The sequence below is a fragment of the Anabrus simplex genome, chromosome 3 (assembly GCF_040414725.1).
Source record: "Anabrus simplex isolate iqAnaSimp1 chromosome 3, ASM4041472v1, whole genome shotgun sequence".
Classification (NCBI taxonomy): Eukaryota; Metazoa; Arthropoda; class Insecta; order Orthoptera; family Tettigoniidae; genus Anabrus; species Anabrus simplex.
The window spans coordinates 283,889,103-283,916,685 of record NC_090267.1 but is presented as its reverse complement, the minus strand read 5'-3'; the positions used below and the strand labels follow the sequence as shown (position 1 = coordinate 283,916,685).

The following is a 27,583-nucleotide window of genomic DNA, read 5'->3' as shown; positions in this document are numbered from 1 at the left end:
TATGGATGAAAAACCTGTAGAGACAAAGCAATGATAGTCACAAAAGTTTTTTCATAGTTATATCCTTAATGGTTTAATATTTAAGTTCCGCTGCTTTGAGAAATATGACTCATAATGAACCCATCTTTTTTGTTAATATAAATTCTGACTTGGCCGTTTTTGTTGCAATTTTGTATAATTTTAGGCTTTTTTCTAAACTGTATTCAGTTTAAATTCCAAACCCTTGTGAAAAAAGGCAATTTAATGAAAATAAATTGACATTGCAATTACTTTTCTTTATTGCAATTAAGAAAAGCATTTCAGCATACATGGGATAATACATGACGAAGAACATCAGAAAGCTGTCGAGAATACAAAATAGGATTTCTCTCACTAAAAGTTTGAAGTTCAATTAGATCTTGAACACAGTAAAAGAAAATGATCAGCAATAATAGTCACTTATATTAATAGAATCATTTTGTAAGATAAGTACTGTTCACACATACTAAGTAATATTGTTGTTTTAAGTCTTCAGTTTGCTCTTATTTATAATACAATGTCAGGCATTTCACGTGGACTATTGCTGCAGACTTCAGAGACGGTGTTGGAACTCTCATGACCAGTGAAAGCTGTTTCACTTGCTAATATTATAGTTTTATAAAACTGCAGTGATGGATGATCTTGCCATGTTGAGCCAAAGTGGTTCTGCAGGAGATTTTTTTATGTCTTCTGTTTTAGAGACAGGATCACTGTGTGAGGTGTCATTTGAGCCAGCGATTTTCCTCTTTTACACAGACTTCAGTACTTCCCAAGATCATTATTTTAATATACCTCACCTTTTACACGAACAGAATTTTATGCAAGAAACTTTGATAATCTGTAGTAAAATGAAATATTATTCTTACCACTCTCGCTTTTGTTGTTGTGATTTTCACTGTGATGTATCTCTTGTTCTCTTTTTTGCACTTCATCTGGGGGTTTCATCTGTTGAGGTTTCCATTATGTAGGACAAGGTATGAAAATAAATTTTTCAGTTCATCACTCGGAAAAATATACACGTTATACTACTCAATAATGACAAAATACGAGCACACAGGAAATAGGATTGCTTTTGTGCAAATGACGTAAAAAGCCTGCGAATACGTAAATCCATGTTGCAAACGAACAAAATACGAAATATTATGACTTCAAAGAATATACAAATAAGGAACGATTTTGCCTACTGATATTATCACATTATGCATAATGTAACAAGACAAGATTGTAGACAATAATGCTGCAACATGACATGGCCGGTTATGAATTCACTGCCTGCATGACTTGGTCCATTCTGTTGCTCCAAGAATTCAGTGCTTTTTAACATGAAGACGTGGACGATTTTAAAGCATATTCTTGTTTCACCTGATAGTGCTTTACTTCTACTTCAAATTGATAACCTTAACTCATTTTCGTAAATTTTGTGACTTGGCTGGTTTTGATACTAGATGCCTCATATGTGACATAACATAACCGATAGTTGTCAAGCAAATATAAACAAACATCAGTGCTAGACAACAGTTCTTATTGTTTATAAAAATGACATAAAATACGGTATGGTCACCACACTTGGTAAACTGGAGTTGGAAAATGATGATGATGATTACAGAATGGTATATTGTTGTACTTGCTTCTTCTTTTTCTTCTTCTTCTTCTTCTTCTTCTTCTTCTTCTTCTTCTTCTTATTATTATTATTATTATTATTATTATTATTATTATTATTATTCTTGTGGCATCTACTCACAGAATGTTGGCAACCATCACGGAGTAAGTTTTTCCTTTTTTGTGTTTTCCATATCAGAATTGCTACTGAGTAAGGTATAGAATTCATTTGGAAAGTACCTGCAATTGATGTATTTCAGATCATTTCCAGCATAAATTCCATTCACCTTTGTATTCTTTTAAAAGTGACATTATATGACTCAAGAATGCCTTTGCTGGCGAGACCTAGTGTTTACACTGCACTGTGTCTTCTGGTATGGGCTAGAACAATTTAGTTACTTTCATTGGCTTTGACAAGATGAAAGTGACTGAGGTATGATTCCGGCTCCATGGCTAAATGGTTAGCATGCTGGCCTTTGGTCACAGAATTCCGGGGTTCGATTCCCAGCAGGGTCGGGAATTTTAATCATAATTGGTTAATTCCCCTGGCATGGGGACTGGGTGTATGTGGCATCTTCATCATCATTTCATCCCCATCACGATGTGCAGGTTACCTATGGGTGTCAAATCAGAAGACCTGCACCAGGCCTCTCCGGAGGCCACACGCCATAAAAAAATAAAAAACAGGTATGAGCAATGCTAGTAATGCTGTTCCTTATGCAGCCAGTCCCTGCCATGAATATTGTTTGTAAGGTGGGTTGGTGCATGCATTACAGTGGTCTTGGCAGACTGATATGTAATAGCAACTTCTGGCTCAGTGAGGAAAGCAACGGAAACTACCTAACTCCTCATTTCCCTAGAATACCTCTTCAGTGATGCCTAGGCCATCTATGACAGCTAATGGTGTAGCTGTTGAGGACCCAACCGGCCTTTAGGCTGAGGACTGATACATACATACATACATACATCACTCAAGAATCATCAGAGTAAATGAATACTGAAAAACCACCGAAAGTAGTGTTACAGAATCACAAAACCACCTATATACATAATAAATCTAAAGAACTACTGGAAAACACTGCATCCTACGTCACATGAAGTAACTACACTGCCATGGTGGATTATATTAGTGGATTATATTAGTTTATCGAGGGAACAGGTTTCAAGAAAAGCAGAGTAAATCGAAAAGTTGTGCATACGGACCTTTCAAAAGTGAATACAGTGCTCAAACATTTGGTCCTATTAAAAAATTAATGCAAAAGTTAGCTTCCACAGAAGTCTTATGCCAGTTGCTCACGGTAAAATTTTCTGTCAAATTTATTGTACAATAATTTAATTTTATAAAATTTCTGTTGCTCACAGTCAAATTTAAGTTTTATAAAACCTTTGACAGAACTTTCATAAAATAGGACATGTTCTATTCCGTAAAATTAATTTTACGAAATGAACCAATCAGCGAAGCTGACATCATGATGATGCTGGCGCTACGTCGTGAGAAGATTGCGAACGTCGATTGTAAACAAGCACTTCTTTCTAAAATGGCAGGTTCCGGGTGGACTAAGGAAGCTGTTAGTGTTTTACATGACGAATACCAGAAATATCCATGTTTGTATGAGGTTAAAACGCCACTTTACCACAACAGAAATGCAAGAAGAGAGGCAGAAAACACAATTGCCGAAATTGTGTCACAAGTTCGGCTGAATACAAGCCCGGCTGATGTGAAGTCGAAGATAAACGGGCTTCGAACTCAATTCACTAATGAGAGGTTAGTACTGAATTTGATCAATCGTAATTATTTGAGATTGATTGATTTTTCTTTAAATTTGATATGAAGTTTATAATATGGCAGATAGCAGAGCTAGATCTATTCATGCATTCACGGTTGACTTGGTAACCTGTCAAAAATTTAAATGCAGTAATTATTAATGTACAGCCTACTGTGTACCAGTAAACAGGTTTTTTGTTCTTCAGTGTATATTAAAACGTGACTGACTTGTTTAAATCTGCAAGTTTACTGTAGTAGATTATATTCAATTGTTTGTTTTCAGGAATAGGAATGGGTGGCAATGAAGTATACAAACCAACATTTGCTTGGTATGACCGTATGCTGTTCCTCATTCCACATATTGCTACCAGGAGCAGCAAATCAAATTTGGATATGAATACAACTTGTAGCAGTGATGACAGTCAGGTAAAGCTTATTTCTAAATCTAGATTTCATAGGTTACAAGATAGTCATGTCACATGTGACCTGTGCAACAACCAAATTTAAATATGAAAGTTAATTTTTTTTTTGTGAGTAGGAGAGTGATGTTCTTTGAATGTGAAACTCCACCGTTTGTTTTGCTATCTGTCTTCCTGACCCACAAATTTTCCAGCATGGTATGATTGACTCTTCTAGTAGGTGGTGAGATAAATGTATTCATTTCAATGGAGGATATTAACAGTCAGAGTTAATCAAACATCAATAACTCTATCAATGGGGGATGCAAGGTTATGTCTGAATATTTCTCAGACATGGGATACACACCTCTTGCATCCATGCATATGTAAAATTCAGGGTTAGCCAAATTGTATTCCTTCATAAGCTGTGAAGGTAGAGAGTATGTGTGAGTAAGAGGAATATTCTGTATCAAAAGAAGTATATTTCCACCTATCAAATACTTTTAAAATTTAATGATCTATGTAGATTATTTACATGGTAGGCATGGACCATAATTTAATATTCTCTTTAAATTATTTTACACGGTAACCAGTAACCATGGACCATGTGAAATAATCTAAGGATACTATTAAATTATAAGAGTATTGAATAGGTGGACATATAGATACTTATTTTGATCATAATAGTCAATACAGAACCTGTACACAATTTAATTACTGAGCATTCATGTAGGCTGTAATGCAGTAAAGACAACTAGGCCTAGGCGGATTACTTTAAATTATAATTTAATTATAGACAGCACCATAAATTAAAATACCTGTAAACACTCAATAACTTAAGTTAATATATGAATTCCTGCACTAATTCAATTTAATTCCATACCACTTTTATTATGTCATGTACTGTACTATTTGAAAGCTGAGCGATGGCTGTGCAAAGTACAGGGTGTTGAAACATTCTACAAGGGCTAATACTGGTATATTACAAATTATGTTAATCTACTGCCTGCTGTCATTTCTTGATGGTTACAGTACTTTTGCATCCATCTCTTGGCACAGGCCAGAGCAAAATGTAGCTTCCACTGAAGTCCCAGTTCATCCATGGCTGTGACAATATGGAAGCTGCTGGGGTATGGGTGGTGCTGATTAATGACATTCAGAGCACAACCAGTGTGTCTGAGTGTCATGAAAGGTGTTGCTCATAGAGTTAGTTGTGCTACAATGGCACTGTCTGGCCCAGCGAGGATAGCAGTGGCAAACTACCTCACTCCTCATCTTGCCGAGTATGCCTTATTTTGGTACTGCCATTGATTTTTGTGGTTTCCCTATAACTGCATAGCCTTTGGTGATGCTATTTGAGGATCCAACCGGCCTCTGGGCTGTTGACTTAACAGACACAGACATGTTAATCTACAAGAATAGTAGCTAAATATTTGGCCAACCTTAAGAGGAACAACTGTGATAAACATCATTCCAAACATACTTGTCTTATTAAAACTACACCCTTACAAATTAAAATTAACTCATAATTTCAAAAGTAGAAAGAAAATTGAATTTAAACTTTCATCTTAAAGAGTGGTAACTAAGTATCTATTCACTATACTATTATGGACTTAAATTTTTTTTAAAATGTGAAACTCTACTGTACACCTACACTTATAAGAAGGGTCCATTTTAACACAATATTGTAAATGACAGTCACAGAGAAATACAATTACATGTTTGTTATAAATAACTAGAATCGAAATTTATCCACACAGTGATCTTGCCATGATACTTTGCCTACACCATTAAAGTATCAATGTGTTCCTGATACTTAGTGGTGTTTGCGAAACTCTGTTTCCACCTTGCCTCTGGATTTCTCCCATGATGAGATCCCTTCTCCACTCCCCTAATTGCACACTGCCTTCTTGTACATTTTCTTCATCCACACTGTGAGGTGGCATATAAACTCCCCTGTTTTCTTCCAAAAGGAAGTTGTGCAATACACAGGTAGCAAGGACAATGGATTCCACTTTGTCAACAGAGAGTGTCACTTTACTCAATAATACCCTAAAAACATTTGCCATGATGCCAAATGCATTTTCAATTACACATCTGGCCCTACTTAATCTGTAGGCCTAGTTGAAAATTTTTTGTTCTCTTGTCAGCCCTCTGTACCCAAAAGGCTTCATTAGGTTGAAAGAGAGGGGAAAAGCATCATCTGCAATCATTATATATGGCACTTCACACTCAGTTTCAGGAAATTTGCAAGGGGGAGAAATGTTCAATGTTTTATTTTGGACTGATGCAAACAAGGTGCTGTTTCGGTAGACACCTCCATCACTTGCTCGTCCATTGGTCCCAACATCAGTGTATATGAATTTATAATGGGCATCCACCAGACCAAGCAAAACAATGCTGTTAGTACCCTTATAATTATAATAGTGAGAACCACTTGATCTAGGAGCTGCAAACTATATGTGCTTCCCATCCAATGCACCCAAACAATTAGGGAAATTCCATTTCTCTTCAAATTCATGTGCAATCTCAAGTCATCCAGTCACAGTATCTGGAACCTGAAAAAAATTGTGTTTGTTTTAAAGATTACTCTGCCTGATGACTCTGTAAAATTCGATGACAATGCGATGCTGACTGTATATGAAGAAGAAAATACTGACAATCAGTCATGTACATCACAGCCTGCAGCAAGTACATCAGGTAGCTTATATATGTTTATAGAAATATCAAAACATAATATTTTAAGCAATTTGTTGAGGCAACTAAAATACACTGTAGGTAATTGAGTTCAAAAAGAAAATTGACAATCTTCTGGTGATAAATTTTTCTTCTCGACTTTCTAGGAAGTTAACGGTTTCCAGAACTTATTAATGGTATACTGTAGTAGGGTAATTACTCACATTATGATATTATGCAGTGACGTTAATTCAGAAACATGCATATTATTTATGCAATCACTGTGCATTAGCTTATTATTATTATTATTATTATTATTATTATTATTATTATTATTATTATTTTTATTATTATTATTATTATTATTATTTCCAGGCACATCACGAAAACGGAAGAAGGGGTCGATTGAAGATGATGTCCCCCTTCAGGCTTCAAAGGTGCTTCACTCAGCGTCAAATACTGAAGATGCAGACGATGAATTTGGCAAATTTATTGCCTCAGAACTGAGAGCTCTTACCGACACAAAAATTAAAATTCTTACCAAACATAAAATTCTAAAAGCAATAATGGATGCTCAGTTGGAAGTATCAGGCCTACTAAATACAGACTAGGAAAGGAGTTCCCACAGCCTAAAAGACAATATTGTACATATTTATGTAATATTTTTTAAAATAATTATGTTCTTTAAATAAATTCAAATATTTACCTTCATGTACTTTTCCTTCAGTGAAGAGTATATTTCCCTACATGTTTCAGGAATAATACATGCTAGAGTTCCAAATGGTATTCTAGTTGAATACATCAAGTTGGTGTAACTTTCTCCAGTGGCAAGAAATCGGAGTGTCACTTGCAGTCTCATTTCAGGAGAAATAGCTTGCCTCATGTTAGTGTCTTGTCGAATAATTTTGGGACCAACAAGATCCAGAAGTTTTTTAAAACTGCCTTCCTCCATTCTTAGAAAATTCCTATATGAATGCTGGTCTTCTAACCTCAACTCATTTTCAACCAAGGACAGCAATCCTATACCTTCTTCTCTTCTTTTTATCCAATCCCGAGTCCAGCATTTCCTGGCATTTCTTTTCTTCCTTTTTACCACTGTACAACATATAATTGCAGCTAAAGCTGCAAGTTTTGCTTTGTTTGTTGGAGCATCGCCCTCTACTATGACTGCGCTAATACGCCTTCTCATTCGGCCAGTTTCACATGTAAACGAGCGAACACGGCGTAGTTACCAGTTCAGGCGCTTGGAGCGCTGAGAAGCTGGCATTAGTCTGCTTGACGAGACACGCTCAGTAATCATTGCTAAGAGTGCTGGTGTAATTTGAGCCTGTATTTACCTTATTTGGTTATTTCTTTGGCCGTGAACCGTTTTAGTGTTTATATATATATATAATATTGTTCACTGCTGTGTGCCTTAATGTATGATGAAAAGCAGATCTGGAAGTGGGATTTCGTTTCATGAATTTCCTCTCAACGAGCTACAACATCATAAATGGCTAAATGTTATTTCAAGAAACATTTCTCGCCGAATTTCAATTCAAGATCATCCTAACGATATGTTTGCCACGCCAAATAAATCTACACTTTCATGCTACGTAGGAGATATGAACTGCGTGACTGGAATAACACTCTTAATAAGGAGCGCATCTTAGCAGAAAGTCAGTGCCTAAGTGAAGCAGTGAGGTTGTGATTGTTGGTAGTCCATCGAACAGCAGACGTTATATGACAAGAAATTCGGCACCTTCTTTCAACAGAAAGACGCTTCATTCCATGTTGAGCGAATAAAAACTACTGAAGATGACCATCATCCAAACGAAAGTAGAAATCGAATTACCCTAGTCAATAACATTTTCTGTTTTATAATTTCTGCTGTGACTACAAAATAAAGGTTACAGCAGCATTTTTCTTCTTTAAGAGGCTTTAAGGTACAGAGCTACATAGTTTAACACTCAAAGCAATAAAGGAAATCGAAGCTTGCTGTTTTTTCGTATTGCGCATTGTGAGTGACAATCATAAGATTAATGTTAGCAGGATAAGAAGAATGTCTTCTTCAAAACACATTAAACCGAAGATCTGTCATCCTGTTGGTAGTGAAATGCCTCTTCTTGCTTTCGACAAATGGCACATTCTGAAAAGTAAGAAATTCTTTACTCAAAAAATCTATGTTTGATAGTTCCCAGGATATAAATGGTGATTTTATCAAGGAACTGTATCAGATGCAATAAAATGAAACTGCGAAACAGGTTCATTTTTCTTACATGAAAAAACATCGAGCCGTCTAAGTTTAAGAAATGAATGTGCTGTGCGCGAATGATATTTTCGCGACTGAAGTAATAACAGCCCTATGATATTTAAAAGACCATTCCTACACAGATATGCACGATTTTTTTTAATGCAGGTACCACTGTCAAATACAAGTTATCGATAAAAAAATGATTCGACATACGTGTCTGTAGCACAAATGTAGCAACATTGCAGCCGGACAAGATGCTTGATTCTTATGACAAGACCAAGGTGTTCAACAGTGCTAATGGATTGATTTATAAGAGAGATCAAAACAGCAGGCTGCATTACCCATCTGATTTGCCACTATGGATTTTGAAAGAGTTTCACGATTTTGTATTGAAAGCACAACCATTTGTACATAAAAATCCTGTTGCATCTATGAGTGACCATTTAGTGTCTTTGTTGCGTGATTTTCCTCACTTAAGTTGTCCTGAAATCGGACATTCATAGTTGAGTGAAGTTACTTGCGAGTGTGGTATTCCTGTATTCTTAAATAACATAGCCACATAAATAATAGAGATCTTTGAAAGATTTGAACGCAAAAACGCGAAACACCTAAACAGAAAAGTGTGTGAAATTATTTATTTTCTACAGTATTTACTACCTACAGTTAACATTATTTTGTACGGTTTTTCCGCTGCGGAGGGGTACGTTCTTCACTGAATTTCTTTATTAAGGTGTAAGGTGTGATTCAAATATAATTATTGACTGATCGGCTTTATATTTGAACAGAAATATACAAAACACTTAACGTGTGCTGTAATGAACAATCGTGTTTTAATGCCAGCGAAACAGCGCTCGGTGGTAAAAATGGGAACTAGGCCCATATCGCTCATGTAGCTGTATTGGGAAGGCGTATTAGCGCAGTCATAGTAGAGGGCGATGGTTGGAGTCATACTCTCAAACACACTGTAAGTTGAACAGCTGATTCTTGGTTTAAAAGTTTATCGATAGATGGCAGCACATACACTTCTTAGTTCAGAAGTTAGTTCATAGATGGCCATACTGATGTTTCCACGGATTTTATAAATTAATTTTACCGTGAGCAACACAACTTTTCATCAAATTTTTATAAAATTTATTGTACAACAAATTTTACAGAACATTTTACCGTGAGCAACAGGCTTTAGTCTTCTTTTATAGCTGTGGCAGTATGGAAGCTGTTGTGGTATGAGTGGTGATCATAAAAATAATGAAGAATTGTACCTATTCACTTCCGTTACTGAGATGGCTATTTACAAAATGTTTAAAAATGCTTCGGTGAGTAATTTATTTTCAAGTAAAGAAGCGTTAGTGAAGTGTTGTTATCATTCTTTTTATTGATATAGATGTTGATTCCCATAGATAGGGAACCTGAAATATTTGTCCCGAATGAGTAAATTTATAATACCAATAGGGAAATCAAGATCTGTATCATCTGATGGCCAGGCATTTTTGAAAATGAGACAAAGTCTCTCATAGTGCATTGGCACTGTCGGTGGCACCAAGTAGCCACGCAGTGGCCTCCATGGTATGCACTAGCCATGTGTTTTGGTAGGTGTGCTATTTACCAACTGATGGGTCCAATTTAGCACACTGGGGCAAAATGCTGGCAACCAGGAATGAGTTAGCTGGAAAAAACATAATGTACAATAATGGACGAACTATATTGATATTACTCTTTTTATTGGTCAGCAAATGTGAATTTTATTGTATGCTGTTATTATAATGTGATAGGTGTCAATATTTAAGAATTTGAGAGATTTTTATTTCTTTCTCTTTCATAAAATTTGACAGCTTTTCATTTGCTTATTTTTAAAATGAATAATTTCATTGAGATATTCCTTGTGAATAATTTGTGTTATACTGGTAGTACTTATACTTATTTTTTGCCAACCTGACCTGAATTCTCAAAAATTGTTTTAGATTGAATTCGGAATAATACCAATGTACCGGGCGAGTTGGCCATGCGGTTAGGGGCGCACAACTGTGAGCTTGCATCTGGGAGATTGTGGGTTAGAACCCAACTGTCGCCAGCCCTGAAGAAGGTTTTCCGTGGTTTCCCATTTCCACACCAGGCAAAAAAAGGCCACAGCCACTTCATTCCCACTCCTAGGCCTTTCCTATTCCACCATCGCCGTAAGACCTATGTGTGTCAGTGCGACGTAAAGCAGATAGCATAATGCCGATGTAGAACACAAAGGATGCAACTGACTCGGAATTCTTTTGGAAAATACCTGCAATTGATCTATTTCAGATAATCGCCAGCATCAGTTCTGTTCACTTTCGTATTGTTTTAAAAATTCTTCTTCTTCTTCTTCTTCTTGTTTGTCTTCTTATTCTTATTCTTCTGATGCCATCTAGTTATGAAAATTTGGTGACCATCATAGAGTAAATTTTCCTATTTTGTATTTCCCATATCGAAGTTGGTGTATGTGGATGTCAGACCACTGTTAGATGTTTTGTGTCTAGGATAACCTTCACTGCCCATGTCCTAGTTTCCCTTTTGTACATGGAGTACAACATTCCCACCTCTCATTTTAAAATTGTTATTTGTGTGAAGAAAACTATTTTGGCATGTTTCCAAGCAACCTATTACAGTTACACAAAAATTGTATTGTATTGTCATTGCCTCCTCTTTCTATTGCTCCCTCATCCCACACTGGCCTGTTGGTGTGTTGATTTTATTATTCAGGGCTGATGACCTATCTGTTCGGACTCTTTAAACAACAAACATAATCATCAACAACAACATCGGTTCTATTATGTGTTCCTTTTCATTTCCTATTTCTGGCTCCATGGCTAAATGGTTAGTTTGCTGGCCTTTGGTCACGGGATCCGGGTTCGATTCCTGGCAGGGTCGGGAATTTTAACCATCATTGGTTAATTTCCCTGGCGCAGGGGCAGGGGTGTATGTGTTATCTTCATCATCATATCATCCTCATCACGACGCGCAGGCCGCCTACGGGCGTCAAATCAAAAGCCGAACCCGTCCTAGGATCTCCCGGTACTAAAAGCCATACGTCATTTCATTTTTTCATTTCCTATCTTGTGTTCCCCTGTGGGTGGGGAGCAGTAGAATAACATGCACGATATCTCCTGCGTGTCATAAAAGGCTACTAAAAGGGGTCCCAGGGGTTCTGAACTGTGGAGCATAGTTTGGCAACCACAGGTCTCTTAACTGAGTCCTAGCATTCCTTACTCTTACTTGTGTCAGGCTCCTCACTTTCATCTATCCTATTCTACCTCCCTTGGTCAACTCTTGTTCTTTTCCGACCCCGGGAGTCTAGGGAGTCTTTCAGTCATTTTCACGCCCTTCATGCCCCTTGGTCTTTCTTTGGCCGATACCTTCAGTTTTTGAAGTGTTGGATTTCTTCCATGTTTTCCTTTGATTAATGTTATTTAGAAGATGGTTGCCTAATTATACTTCATCTTAAAACAATAATCACCACCACCACGTCCGATTTTGTTTGTTCCTTTCCATGACTTTCAATGCCCATTGGGATACTTTTTTTCCTTCTGTGTTTGTCCTGTATTCCTAGTCTTTTACCACCTGTATTGATCTTTTTGTCTCTTCCCTTTTCCTGTCTTTATGTGACTTTTATTTTTGTCCTACACTTCCCATATCATGGCGGAAGATCTTTTATGATAATCCCTCAGAGAGTGTTAACATCTGAACTGATGAAGCTTGGAAATAGAAATGAGCTTGTTAGGAACTAAGAAGAGAAATGAATGTAGAAGAACTGGTATTGACGAGAAGAGAATCCATCTATTTGAAGACAGCCGTTTACGATAATGTGAGGATTGCCTCGGCTTTTTGTGTTTTAATGTTTGTCCCCGTCCCCTCTTTCTATTACTCTACTCTTTCTTCCCACACTGACTTGTCATTGTGTTCATCATATAATGTGTTCCATTGGAGGTTCTAATCTTTCTATATGTTATTAAATTCATGTTGTGTTATGGTAGTGGTGAACTGGTTGCAGGTATTGATACTACTGTTACAGGTGACTGCTGATGGTAGTATTGACTGTCAAGAAGATCCTGGCGAACAAGAGTCTATAGTTTCTCCTCTCCATTATTGTGAAGCTATTACAGCTCTTCACATATTAGGTGAAGGTGAGTTTCATATATGATCACATCTTTAGAAGCATGTAAATGAAATGAAATCATATCATTTTACACGCATTATATTACGACATTTCTTATTTCTGACTTGATTTTTGAACGCTGCTGTCCATTGGTAATCATGGAAATTACTGACTTGCTGAAACTAACCATTAATATGGTGCCATTTGCATTAATGAGTTGCCTTATTTTGAATTTAAATCAAGACTATACTACTGTTTTCAATTAATTCTGTAGTGCACCAGTGCCTTTATAATTGCATGATGTGCATTGTGTTCAGTGTGTTTGGCAGTCTTTTGTTCACTTCTATGTCAATTAATTCTGTAGTGCGCCACAGTGCCTTTATAGTTGCATGACGTGCATTATGTTCAGTGTGCTTGGCATTCTTTTGTTCGCTTCTATTTCTATAATTGTTCTAGTTCATTTTTTTTAGATTAGAATATTGTTTAATGTAGAGTAGTGTTCAGTACAGTTGTAGAATCATTTAGTATTTAAGAGTTAACTAGCTGTAGTTGTAGTTGTAGCAACCTGTGATTTGCAGATGACACTTCCCTTATAGCTGGAGGTGAAGAGGAGCTCATGGACCTGTTCATAAGAATGAAGAATATTAACCTCCACTATGGTCTAGAGATAAATATGAAAAAGACCAAGATCAGCAAGATCAAATCCAACTTACAGGATGTCCAAAGGACTTGGAGATAGTAAAGGAATTTGTGTACCTTGGGTCAGTCATCAATGACACGGAAAGCTGTGAATTAGGGATCAAAAGACGTATTGTTCTAGGTCGTGCTGCAATGGTTAAACTCACTAAGAACTGGCAGAACCAGAAAATATCAAAAGCTACGGAGATGCGCTTGGTGGAATCACTAGTGTTCTCAGTCTTTTTGTATGCCTGCGAGACCTGGACAGTAAATGCTACAAATTGCTGCCTTTGAGATGTAGCGTTGGTGGAGAATGCTGTGTGTACCCTGGACAGAAAGAATGATCAGCGTTTCCATTCTGAATGAACTGAGCATCCAGAAACATCTATTTTTCCCATATGAGTGTGTTACCTCCAGTTCCTTGGCCACATTTTCAGAAAAGAAGTAGTGAACTTGGAAAAGACGATTTTGCAAGGCAAAGTTGAAGGCAGTAGACCATGGGGAAGAACAGCAAGTAGATTGTTAGATCAGGCAAAGAAGATCACTGTCCTACCTCTTCAGATCATGCTAAGGAAAGCTGAAAACCGCTCTAGATGGAGGCATCTCGTCAAGGCTGCAACGCAGAAATGAGAGAGTTACGAGGTCTTGACGCTTAGCAGTGAGCGAAATGACTGATGATGAATAATGAGTTGTAGGTTAGTTCTTCAATCTCTCTCTTTTTTTTCTTTTTTAGACATTACTGTGAAGTGTTGGGAAATGGTTGTGGGTAGAGTAAGGCTTTTGCCAAGAAAGAAATGTATAGGTTATTGGGCTGCATTGAGAAGTCAGGCTAGAGAAATGGTATGTAATATGCGGAAGTATTTTGAGTGGGAGAAGGAAAGTGGGGACTCACTCGTACATGTAGCACAAGCAGTTCAGGGAATGATCAGTGCTACTAAAGTACATAGAAGTACAGTAATGGCGATTGGGAGATAAATAATTTCCCTTTTTATTATTACTGAGCACCCCAAGTGCAATTTCTCTTTCTTTAAATAAAATTCAGGAAATTCAGTCATCAAAAATTACCAGTTTCAATCCAGTGCAGCATGGTCATATCAGTTGGATACTGCACCTTCCCAAGATACTGGCTAGCCAGAACACCGGTAGGAATACCACTGCAAGCTATCATGCGATAAGCACATGTGGTGCCGACGTACTTATGTATCCACAAAGACGCACTCGAAATGCTGTCAGTTGGTACAGTTATTTATTCACATCTATTTACAAATTAAACACACACATAACCTTAATCACTGCTGTCACAAACAAAACGCATCACAAACCACCATTTTGATAATTGCCTATCACTACACATGGAGATTGAAACCTTAAAACACAGTTGAAACAGATGACTGCTTAAAAGCATGTCACAACACGCGGTCACAAGTATAACCTGTTAACTCATAACTCTACTGAACAATAACTCAAGATTGCCTCCTTATATATGTGCCCCTGGCCAGGCTTCTAGAAAGATACGTTACAAAAAATACCTTCTCGAAAATTCCAGAGTGCTTAATACATAGATATGGTGTACAGAATATTCTCCATCTTTCTTGTCTACCCAGTACCATTTTGGAAGTTACAGCGTGTTTCACAATTTTGTAGTGGATTACAAATTATATATACAGGTAAGAATAAATTATATACAGGTTCTTACATTAATTGAACTGATATAAATGTCTATATACAGTGCATGTTTCATGACTTAACCTCACAAACAACGTGATCGTATCGTATGTACATATGATGTAATAATAATACAAGTACTAACTGGATGTAACACTTCATAGCCATACATTAATAATAATAATAATAATAATAATAATAATAATAATAATAATAATAATAATAATAATAATAATAATAATAATTCAAACTTGACACGTGCATTATTTACACATGGGTGAGAGAATATTGTTTTCAAATTATATCTGTTTATCACACTTGCATCAATATTCTCCCTATAACTTGAAACCCTTCCTACAGTATCATACTCGTCGACTTTGTCTTGGACGTAGATTGTATCTTCTTTCTTCCTCGATGTCGCTCAATGTGCTCTCCTCCTCTTGACCAGCTTGTGCCGTGTTGGGATTTGGGGTTGCCTTGCTACCAGCCTCTTCCTTGATGATAGTCGATGTGTTCTCACGATGACCAGATGGTGCTGTGTCATTAGTAGCCTCTCCTCCAGGCTTACTCTGTATGCTCAGCGATTGGGTGACTTGCCGCAACTCCGATGCGTGGACCTTGACAGGAGGGTTGGTCTTTAGTAATTAGACCTCATGGCACAGCTGTTTATCCACCTTGATGGGACCAACCCACTTAGGTGCGAGACCTGTGTGAAACCGTCCAATCTTATTACTGACTGGGTGGTTACGTCACAGTTCTTGTTGGCCTGGTAGGAAGATCTGGGTCTCTTCGACATCTTGAGCCTTGGCCTGGGTAAGGGATTTCTGTTTGGATGTTCTGTTGCTGCTGCTGCTGCCAGGGAAACAGTTGCATCATCTATACCCAAAGTGGGTGGTGCACGAATCTCCCAATCTCCGATGTTGTATAGCTGTCGACCATGGACCAGCTCCGCTGGGGAATAGCCAGTGACGTGGTTGATGCACCGTCGCAGGGCAAAGAGTGACTGCAGTATCTGATGGTCCCACAGTCTTTGTTCATTGTATATCAGGTGGACCCGTAACATCCTTTCCAGCTCCTGGTTTTGTCGTCCTGTTGGATTTGCCCTTGGGTTGTAGATAGGCGTGGTCCAGAGCTCCACACCCCATTCTGTCATCATTTGCTGCCACTTCCTTGGCGTGAACTGACTCCTGTTGTCTGACAGAATGCACCATGGATAACCATAGTGGCTGAATACCTCATCTTGTAACAGGCTGGTAATGCATCCTGTCGTGGCTTCAAGTGTTGGAAAGGCCTCAGTCCATCTTGTGAAGAGGTGGTCAGCGATTACTACGAGTCCTGTTTTACCCTGTGGTGTTCTAGGGTAAGGAATTATTAATTCCTGGGCTATGACCTCCCACGGGCGTTGTAACCGTCTTCCTCGTTGGCTGGAATCTGCCTTCCTTTTGCTCGCCTTGGTGCAGGCACAGATGTAGCACCCCTTCACATAGTCCAAGATGTCTTTCCGCATGTTGACCCAGAAGAATCTTCTTGGATAGACTGATATGTCTCGTCGCCTCCCAGATGTCTGGCTTCAGTGCTGTCTTGGAACTTCTCGAGGATGTCCTTCATGTGCTGTCTGGGTATCACCACTACTGGAGGTATGTCGGAGAGGTGCGACCTGTACATCAAGAGTCCTCCATGAACAGGGAAGTTCTTGTAGCACATCTTTAATTCTCTCAGGACAAGTCGACTATTGGTGATCTGTCTGCTAATCCACTGTGTCAGGTCCTTCAGGGCTTGTCTTGTTCCTGCCACTGTTTGATAACTCCCAGATCAAGTTCCTTCTTGATGGTCATAAGGACAGGTTCCTTAGGCTCCCTCTGGTGTTTTCGAGGGAACTCCCACTCAACAGTGGTGCTCCATGCTTCAGTTTCCATCGCCGGGTGCCTAGATAAGCTGTCTGCTCCTATGTTCGTCGGTCCTGGGACATAACACACATCGAAATCAAATTCTGCGGTTAACAGAGCCCATCGCATCAATTTAGATTTTGAGCCAGAGACAGAGTTTAACCATTTGAGAGCGGCGTTATCGGTATAGAGCTTCTTTCCCTCCAAGTAGCCTCTGAATTTGCCCATGGCCCACACCACGGCTAAGGCTTCCTTCTTGGCAGTGCAGTAGCGTTGTTCAGTGAGAGATAGCTTCCTGCTGGCATACTCCATGATGTCCTTTCCACTGTCACTCCTCTCCTGGAATAACACTGGTTCTAAGCCGGAGTCGCTGGCGTTCGTCTGCAGGCACATCTTCCGTTGAGGGTCGGGATGGGCTAGACTGGGTGCGTTGCATATCGCAGCCTTAATGCCTTAGAATGCTGCCTCTTCCTTGCTGGTCCATCAGAATGGGCAGTTGTTATGCAGTAGATCGGTGAGTGGTATTGCCTTCTCTTCAAAGTGTGGCATGAAACTGCTATACCGTCCACACAAGCCAAGGAACTGACGTACTTGTCGCTTGGTCCGCAGGCGTTCAGCTTCTTGTCCCATTGTTCATTGTTCCTGGACTGGCGGCTGTCATACATTGATACAGACTTCTCCTTTCACCACTGTGTCTCAATATGTTCACTGTCATTCAGTCATGTCTGTCCAACCATGAATGAGAGATCTCATGCATGTAAGTACCAACTTGGCCTTCTCACGACCACACTATGAACCATCACTTTTGGATCCATAGCCAGCTACAGGGCCAATGTAATGGCTTTGAGAATCCAAGGCTTGAATTCTACTTGTGACTTGCCAAAACTTTTCTGGCATGTATTTCCAAATCATTCTTTGCTCATTGTTGAAGGCAGACGTTCACATGCTCTGATGAAGCCCAGTGTAATTTGGCAGAAAGCTTGGCTTTGTTAAATATATATAAGTGACTTTAATCCAGTTAGCATATTTATTTCTTTATTTTTATACAATGAGCCATAAAACATATGTTTATTATTAAGATATAGTTTTTCTCCGGTTGCCTTTCTAAGCCTTCACAGGTTATAATATGGCCAAGATATTCTACACGGGACTGCGCAAAGTGGCACTTGTCCAGTTGGCAAGTCAGTGCTTGAATCTTTGGTCGTTCCAGCACTTTCCTCATATGTACAAGGTGTTCTTGAAAATTCTTGCTGTGAATATAATGTCGTTGAGATACACTTGTCAAAAATCTCCAACATATCCTGATACTTTATCCACCAGTTGCATGAAGGTGGCAGGAGTATTCTTCAATCCAAAGGGCATTACTGCAAACTGGTACATCCTCTTGATGTCATGAAGGTGGTCAGTGGTCTAGAACTTTCCCCGACCTCCACTTGCCAGTATCCGGAGTTGAGATCCAGCGTGCTGAAAATCCTAGACCCACTTACTTGTTTCAGCGAGTCTTTCAGGTCAGGCATGGGGTAGGCATCACTAACGGTCTTCTCGTTCAGCCTGTGGAAGTCCACACAGAGTCGATACTTCTTCTTCTTCTTCTTCTTCTTCTTCTTCTTCTTCTTCTTCTTCTTCTTCTTCTTCTTCTGTATGATGATGGATGAAGCCCAACAGGATGTAGAGGGTTCGATGAGACCTTGTCCTTCCATCTCTTGAATCTTATGGATGACGAAGTTGCGCTTATCCGGGTTGATTGGATATGGACGTTGCTTGATGGGTGAGGAAGCACTGCATTCAATGGTATGCGTTACCGTAGTAGTTTGTCCTATTTTATTGGTGATGAATTCTGAAAAGTCCTTTAAGCTGTGTCTCAACTCCTCTTTTTCACTCGGTCGAAGATGTATTAACTGGATATCTCCCAGGTTTATGTCGACTTCCGTATCCTTGCAAGTCCGGGGATTTCCATCGTTCCAGGCGACCCTCAGACGTCTGTCTTTTCCCAAACAGACTTCATGAGCTGCATAGTCTAGGATCACCTTGTATTCCACCAGAAAGTCATGACCTAGTCAGGTTCTGAATCACTGCAACATCAATTACAATAGACATGTTCATGCATTTAGTAGTTGGGTTAGTCTGTCCTTGGATGGAATAGGTTACCCCATCTACTGCTCCCACTACCCTTCGGAGGTGGTAAGTGTAACTGTCCGTGGGTCAATTCAATCAGGGGTTCGAAGTTAGTGTAAGTACACCTCGGCTGGTATCAACAGAGTTACACGAGTCTCCACTCACGCGCATGGATATTCAGCAAACACCATTTTCAGTTCATTTCTACTTGATACTAGGCTCTTGTTATTATAGCACAAATTCATTCCATTTAACTATGTAAGGCTATTCTAATTCCCAATTCAACGACATTAAATCTCGAGAATTCTTGTTCCTTAGATGGATATTCCAATTTAATTAACAAACGTAAATGGTGATAGAATAACAATAATATTTACATTTCAACATGATTGGAAAATAAAAATAGAATTGACATTGCACGCTTTGTTGGTTTGGATTGTAACCCAATCACATGTTGGTAATAAACTAACTTAAATTCAAATCTTGACTTGTAACAAATCTCACATGGAACTTGCTGAAGGCTTATTTATCACAACACATTAACCCTTTCTGCTCGTGTGTCGACCCTGAGGCGACACAATGTTTCGCCATTCGTTGCTAGGTTACCTAGGATGCCAGGGCTTTTGTACTTCGTTTCATAAGTGCTAGTCCCTTTCGGAATCCGAAAGAAACCTAATAGGTGTGTTTTAGTTTCTCTTTGCTTGGCAAAATTGCTCCGATTCCGTGACAATGGAAAGCAGTCTCTTGAAGCAACATGGCGGCGCACAGTCTGATTGAAGCAGAGATTCTTGAGTCTCTTTCGGCTGATTTTTTATGATAGTGACCATGAAAGTGATAAAGATTTTGAATCTGGCCATGAAAGTGATATATCCATTAGTGATTCAAATGACAATATTGATATCAGCGTCGCAAGAAATCATGGAGGATGTGATAGTATTGTGACTCGTCCCAGTCCCAGTCATACCGTGCTGACTTCAAGCATACCTTGGAGATTGTGGAGAATGGGGTGATTAAGAATTACCCAAATTTCCTTACAGATTTTGCAAGTTGCTTTATGTCGCACCGACACAGATAGGTCTTACGGCGACGATGGGACAGGAAAGGCCTGGGAGTGGGAAGGAAGCAGCCGTGGCCTTAATTAAGGTACAGCCCCAGCATTTGCCTGGTGTGAAAATGGGAAACCACGAAAAACCATCTTCAGGGCTGCCGACAGTGGGGTTCGAACCTACTATCTCCTGAATACTGGATACTGGCCGCACTTAAGCGACTGCAGCTATCGAGCTGGGTTCCTTACAGATTAGTCAGTGATTCATGATGATTCATGAGTTGTGACAATAGGCCTAAAATAGAACTAATGTACTGGTAGGTATTTTTTACTGATCACTTGATAACGTCTATTGTCCATGAGACAAACAAATTTGCCGAAATGAAAATACAGCAAAATACTCCACTTCAGGAGAGCTCTATCTGGTTTTCTTGGAAAGCTGTGACTTTAAAAGAGCTGAAGGCTATTATTGCTGTAATTATCAACATGGGGATGAACAGTAGGGCGGAAATGCAGGATTATTTTAGTGAAGACTGGTTGTATAAGCATTTGCTTTGAACGCTTCCACACACTCAAGACATACCGTTAAGAAAGTGAAAAACGTGATTTTGTATCATGTAAATACTATACATTCATTAATTTTGTAGTTCATTCCTGTATATATTGTTAGAACCAGTACTTAATACCAGGTTTTAAAATATGAAGAATGCTGACAGAAATAAAATACGAGTTGGGAGAAATCAGGACTTGCAATTAATTTGAGTGGGAAGGTTTAAATTATCTTACTATCTTCTCATTGCCTGCCAATCATAGAATTAAATAAGAAATATTTAGTTATTTCACTCATATTTCTCACTCATTAATCCAAGATTTTATCTTTCTATATTCCATCAATATTATGACTTATTGCATGAATTAATTATCTAACAACTTGAGTATCCCACAATAACTTATTTTCGATGCTGTCGCCTATTAATCATGTAATCACATACTATACAGAGACACTGCGACTAATTCTAACAAGCATATTCAATCAAAGCAGAAACAGCATCTCCATCTACAATATACAACACCTGCAGTAGAATCTACAGTACAATAAATAAGAAGACTTGGAAACAATCCAACAATATCTGGCTTCACCAAGATTATTCTCCTGAAAATTATGAAAACCTACTACTATCTACCAGAATCCATACTACAAAGCAACTACTTAAATACTGGTCATGCCCTGCTTCAGATGATAATAACATCACTTTAGTATGAGACATTTCATTACCTTCATCTTAATGTCGTCTACTGTCGAAGATCCTCTATCAATGATTATCCGATCAACTATGTGACATTCGCATCTTTACAGTGCCAAAGATTTATATTTTGATGACCGCACACACGTTTCAATACTCATAATCTTCGGAACATTATGCCAAACACTATTATCAAATCCTATCGCTTGTCTATTTCTGATGCCACTTCAACTTCGCATGATGAACAATATATTTAATCATTTTCAACCTTCAGTTCATTAAAATTCTCGAAGAGCATACTACAGTTCCGTAATGCTTATTTTCAACAAATCATATATCACCTCAACCTCATTTTTTTTTCATATCAACATTCTATCGTCGACCCTATCATTTGTTATTCACATCACCTTACATGCGCACCATGCCTATTCATAATTATCCATTCAAAAAATATGCAAGCACATATATCCGAAGAAACCTTATCATCAAATACATGTTAGAATCATCCTAGCATTAACCTGACAAAATATTCACATCTTACACAAATTATACGCGCACATGAAAGTTATCATATAAGATCTCAAAAAACGACACGTAAATCACATCATCTCACAAGAATTATCTACGGAGTAGCTAGTATGTCATTTCAATTATGAGGACAATATTTCCTACACCCACGAACAATCTTTAAGAAATCCCGGAATAATTACCACAAATGCATGCTTTACAAGTTGAATATTGCACAGAAAACATGATTACAATATCTCCTTATTGAAAACTTAACTGCAATTATGGATATCATCGAATATTTGCGACGATCACATTATGTTACTCAAGTTGTATCTTAATTATGTCACCTCATGACAAATAAAAGGAAAAAATATACACTACTGCTATGCATTCTACATGACAGAATAGAGGAAAGACAACATTTTGGGGTACTTATCGTTGACGGATTCTTGTAGCTCATCTCCATCCTCTCATCTGGTTGAATTTTAACTGGTATTTCATTTTCCCATAGTTCCAGCCCTGTCAGGGCACTAATCCTGTTCAAGCCCTCATGGCTGATTTAGTTATGGTATTACAGTAACAATCTTCCACCTTTGTGGGCTTTCTGACCTGAAACTTGTACAATCAGAATTAGTACAACGATATATGACATACAATATTTCAGTGTTAATCCAAAAACAATCGCCTTATCATTTATGGAAGACACTAGACATTATTATTATTATTATTATTATTATTATTATTATTATTATTATTATTATTATTATTGTTGTTGTTGTTGTTGTTGTTGTTGTTGTTTTCCGTATTCCTCTCACAATAACTTCTCAAGTCTTACAATTTTCAGATAGCTTGCTCCTTAAATGTACCTAGCAGTTCTTTCTCTCAACCTTCAATCTCAATTTTTACACTAGCATTGTTCATATGAAACAAAATCCTATTTAAATATTACAATAATAACATTGGTTCGCATTTTATAATTTCTGACAAATCGCTGGTGTATAATTTCCTTTCCATCTGTTTTTGACATTTGAGGAATGCCTTCTATGACAAGGTAACTCTCTTAAGAAATCATGTAAAGGAACACGCTTAACCATTCACTTATATCTTCTTGACGTGTACAATCGATTGTTTTCACTAATGCCTTCTTGATCTCCCGCTGACATCTTTCATTTACTGGTTTACTAGACAATGTTTTCTGGATATAATTGTCCGACGACCACAGGGTTTTGAACGTATGAATTTACGCCTTCCTCCTATTTCCATCAAAATTTCCTATTCAAATGAGCGAGTTATCTCAGCCGACAACCACAGTTGGATGTATAGTAACTGGACGTATAATGGCTGGACGTATACTTCTGTGCAATTTCCATTGACTTCTTCTTTACCATAAACTTCAATTGCTCCATAACTGATCTGGAAGCCATTGGAAAGTTATAATAGGCGGTAGTAACCTCGCAACAGTCCCATTGACAAATGAATGTCTTGCGTGGCTGTCGAGTATGGCTGAAAAATTCTCGTTGCTGTTGCCGGTGGTGCAGAGATGCCAACTATTACGATTCATTTAAATTTAAGAATTTCATTTTTGTCCGTATTGAACTGAGAATGGAAGATAGAAAACTTAAAAGGGTCCACCTTTTCAATACAAATAAATGTTATAGTTTATTTACAACATGTATTTACACTTGGAACTAGTTTCGACGCTATTTGGCGTCATCTTCAGCCAAAATGTGGCTGGTTCTTTCCTAGACGTCACTGAAAACCTCTATATTCATTTAGACCAATATTTCAATCCAAACCTTAACTTAAATGATATCTCAGAGAAACCAAAGATCCTATTCAACTTCATCATTGAATTTTTCAAAAATATTAATATTCCGAAAAACAGATCTGTCTTTCACATTATGCATAATACTTTGTCACGCCACACACTTTCACCGCATCACCCTCCATATTCCCCCTCCTTTCACTCCTCCTCCCCTACCACTCCTTCCCTCTCCCCTCCTAATCCCACAATGGCCGCTCCCCAGACCTAAACTATCCAATGTGCTCTGTTCCTCTTCATCTCGCGCCATAGCTTTACCGCCTTAGGTCCCGCAATAAACATCATAGAAATCTGCCCCCACCCTACACGTAACGTTGCAACAATACGCCACAAATATTAGCACAGTCAACCTCTAAGCTCTCAGAGGAACGTCTTCCTTAATTCGAATTTTGTATTCTTGTCAAGCTGAATATGTTTACTACACCCTCAACTAAGTGATTGTTTAACTACCATGTTCATCTCACACTTGGATTCAGATATGCTATATGCATTTGTACAAATTTTGGATATGTTGAGCCCTGTCTCATACTTACGCTGCGCTTGACCTATATGGCACCTGACGAAGAAATATCTACAAATTTTAATTCTTTAACTGCCAATTTCACCTTGTACTACGAAAATTTGAATATGTTATTTGTATTTGAAAGTATTATTTAATGAGTCCTAACTCGTATGAATTATAGCTTTTGTTTCACCCTTCATGGACTGTTACGAAATGGCATTACTGAATATCTACAATTCGAACCTTCACTGCCAAGTTCATCTCGCACCATGAGTTTAGATGTCACGTGCAATTCTAAGAGGCTGTTAAATCCTCACGCGCATTTGAACTACACTCGCATCAGTGCCATTCAATGAATGATTGAATGCAGACCTTTTGTGCCAAATCCATCAAGAACCTACATTTCCAAATGTGTTACATGTGTTTTTTGCATTTACCGAGTCCAAACTCATGCTTGTGCAATTTTTTATCTCACCCTTCACAGCTGTTCTTTGAGTTGACGCTTATTGAATAAGTGATTTCAATCCCTAACTGCGAAATTTCATCTCAACCCATATATTTTTAAAATGTTATGTGCATTTTTGAGACGATTGTATTTATTGAAATCTAACCTATGTTTTGTACTACACTTGCGGCAGGCAACATTCAGTGGAAGAGTGTCTGAAATAATTTGAATCTCCAATGCCAATCATCTCGTACTTCCGCATGGTTTTGTTACAGTTTATATGTTTATATGTTTTTTTGTTTATGTGTTTATGTTATCTCATGTTTATACAATTTTGACTCGCCCTTCATGACCATTTTGAAACTGACATTGTACTTCACGTCTTCATATTCTCTCATTTAATCACACTGATGTAACACCTTGTATAATATAAATGTCTACATGCTAGCCTATTTCCCACATTTTGGCTGAAGATGACGCCAAACAGCGTCGAAACTAGTTCCAAGTGTAAATACATGTTGTAAATAAACTATAACATTTATTTGTATTGGAAAGGTGGACCCTTTTAAGTTTCCTATTACGATTCAATCGTAATAATTACAAATTACCCATCATAATTACGCCTTTACAAATCACACACCACAAACTACGATTTTTTATTGATTTTTAAATGTAAATGTATGAAATGTTCAAAAGGATACATAAGGAATGCCATTACAGCTTGAATTCTCAGAATATAATTTTTGGATTTTTGAGTAATCATTTATACCCCTTTCCTGTCCCTCGTTTAAGAATATTTTGAGTTTTCATGCGCCGACCGCAGTGTGTGCTTCCAGCACCAGAAAAATAGGCGCCTGTGAAGTGGTATATCTTGTAGAGTTGTTGTCTTTGCTCGTCACATGATCAGACTTCCATGCAAGTATGCGAGTTCTTTTGTCTTTGTTTTGGCGGGAAATGGTGATAAGCTCCATTTCATTGTGAATACTGTGTGTGTGACTGTTGGAAAAATTGTTTTTGCGATTTTGGTTTCCAAATTTACATATATTGATTGCTCTTCTAGGATATATGCTAATCGAATCGTGTGTTACGAAATGCGAGAGGTTTGAAATAATGAAGCGATTTCTTGTGCAGGAAAATGGGTGTGATGACGTTACTGTGACTAGTGTCGCTAGTAATAAACCAAAAATAGTTCAAAAATTTAGGGAGGAATACTCAAACGATTGGCCCTATTTACTGCATTCCCCAAAATCTCATTCACACATGCTTGGCAGTGTGTGTAGCCGCGATTTTTCAGATCCACATGATGGGGAAGAACAAAACTGAATTCCGTGCTAAGATGAACTCCGAACAGTTAAGTGCTCTGTTAGTGCAGAGGATGCACATGATATCAAAAGAAAAAGCATGTCACCAATGTACATTTACCAAACAGGAATACAAGCTGCTAAGGGAGCAACTACAGTACTCCACAAAAGGAATGAATCTTCAAACTCCTATCACCTGTTATTCTGTTATTTTAGCGGGTGAGAATCATACACTCTTTATATGTCAGTCTTTGAATATGTTAACATCTGGTTGAATTGTATGTGTTAGTAAGATCTCAGAAAAAATTCTTAGGCCCCTTCCCCCCCATGCCCTAACGGCGGCATTACGAATTGCCTTTCTTGAAAGTTAGCATCTCTGGGTGGTGGGATGTTAATAGCGTGGAAAGTGTCAGTTTATCAAGATGTGATCATTTAATTCTTGTCTTGTCATTATTCTAAAATTTTGTAAAATTGCCATTGCAAAAACAAAGGAACATTCAAAGACATTTTCAAAGAAGTCAGTGAAACATTTGTTTTGTGAATTTACGTAAAAATGTTAATAAGGTTTTCAGTACTCGCAAGAAAGACATTTTTGTTTTGTGAATTTATATAAATGCTAATAAGGTCTTCAGTACTTGCAAGAAAGACTTTGTTATATTTATTTAATCGTTATCACTGTTGGTAGAAAGAATTATTATTTTGGTATATGAAGTTTCCTGTAGTTGTGCTTGTTGTAACTTGCAATCTGTTAAAACCTTTTGTATCACACTGTATTTGCCATATGGAGGTTTCGATAACGAAATTGCTGCGTTTCGTAATCAAATCCTCTAGAATTTGTCTATATATGGTAATTAATCTGTTTTAATTGGTTGGAATAACGACTTTCTTCATTGGCGAAAATTTTGGGTCGAATTGTAGTAAGCTTCCCTGATTGGCTGGTTACACGTTTCTCAGTTTCCGGCATTAGGCTCCTCGGTAGGAGCAGGGGCCCTTGTCCGTGACTTTGGTTTTCACACGTCCACACAGTCGGGCGCACTTCGGGTGTGGTCCCGTCAGCGGCTCCAGCCACGTCAGAGCAAGCATGTTTCCTTTATTCGAACTTTAAATTAACATGTACATTTCTTTGCTTGGGAGTTTACCTTAGATCCTGGTTTTCGCCGTTTTGATTTGTAATGCCTTAGCTCGTCAGCTAGGCATACCCTTTTCATTTTGTAGGCAATTCCCATTCATTAACATTTTTGGTTGTCATGTAAAAATTAATTATCCGTCCGGGGTTGGCTCCTATAGTCCTGCTTCGATTTATGTACGCTGTTTGGAGCTATGCATCTCTCACTGATGTGTATTAGGAAGGCAGCAACTCGAAAGGCCTCTGCATTATATTTTAAATTCCTTGTCAATTTTCCTTGTGAATCAAATGTAATAGTCTTTAAATCTCCTTTTCTCTTTTCCTTGTAAAATTGTTGTAACAGATTTTAAATTCCCTGTTAAATTTTCCTTGTAAATTTTAATTGCAGAAGTTGATCAATTTTCTTAAATGTAACCGTAATACTTTATCGTTTGT

General features: G+C 38.0%; 2 protein-coding genes across 4 annotated transcripts in view; both read left to right on the top strand.

Moving 5' to 3' along the window:
• Positions 1–27,583, top strand: part of aft (adrift) — a 436,902-nt gene that overhangs the window by 182,970 nt on the left and 226,349 nt on the right. For all 3 annotated transcript variants that reach the window (XM_067143070.2, XM_067143068.2, XM_067143069.2), the window contains one exon: positions 12,726–12,837. In XM_067143070.2, the coding sequence (XP_066999171.2) occupies positions 12,726–12,837 (112 nt within the window). The remainder of the gene's footprint in view (positions 1–12,725; positions 12,838–27,583) is intronic.
• LOC137498869 (uncharacterized) lies at positions 3,178–6,566 on the top strand. Its single transcript, XM_068226536.1, has 3 exons — positions 3,178–3,382; positions 3,666–3,808; positions 6,366–6,566. Exons 1-3 carry the CDS (start codon positions 3,376–3,378, stop codon positions 6,564–6,566), a joined length of 351 nt encoding a protein of 116 aa, XP_068082637.1. The 5' UTR covers positions 3,178–3,375.

Excerpts from the sequence above, each read along its gene's own strand:
- LOC137498869 (XM_068226536.1), top strand. Across the intron at positions 3,809-6,365 it reads GTAGCAGTGATGACAGTCAG|ATTACTCTGCCTGATGACTC; the intron begins GTAAAGCTTATT and ends TTTGTTTTAAAG.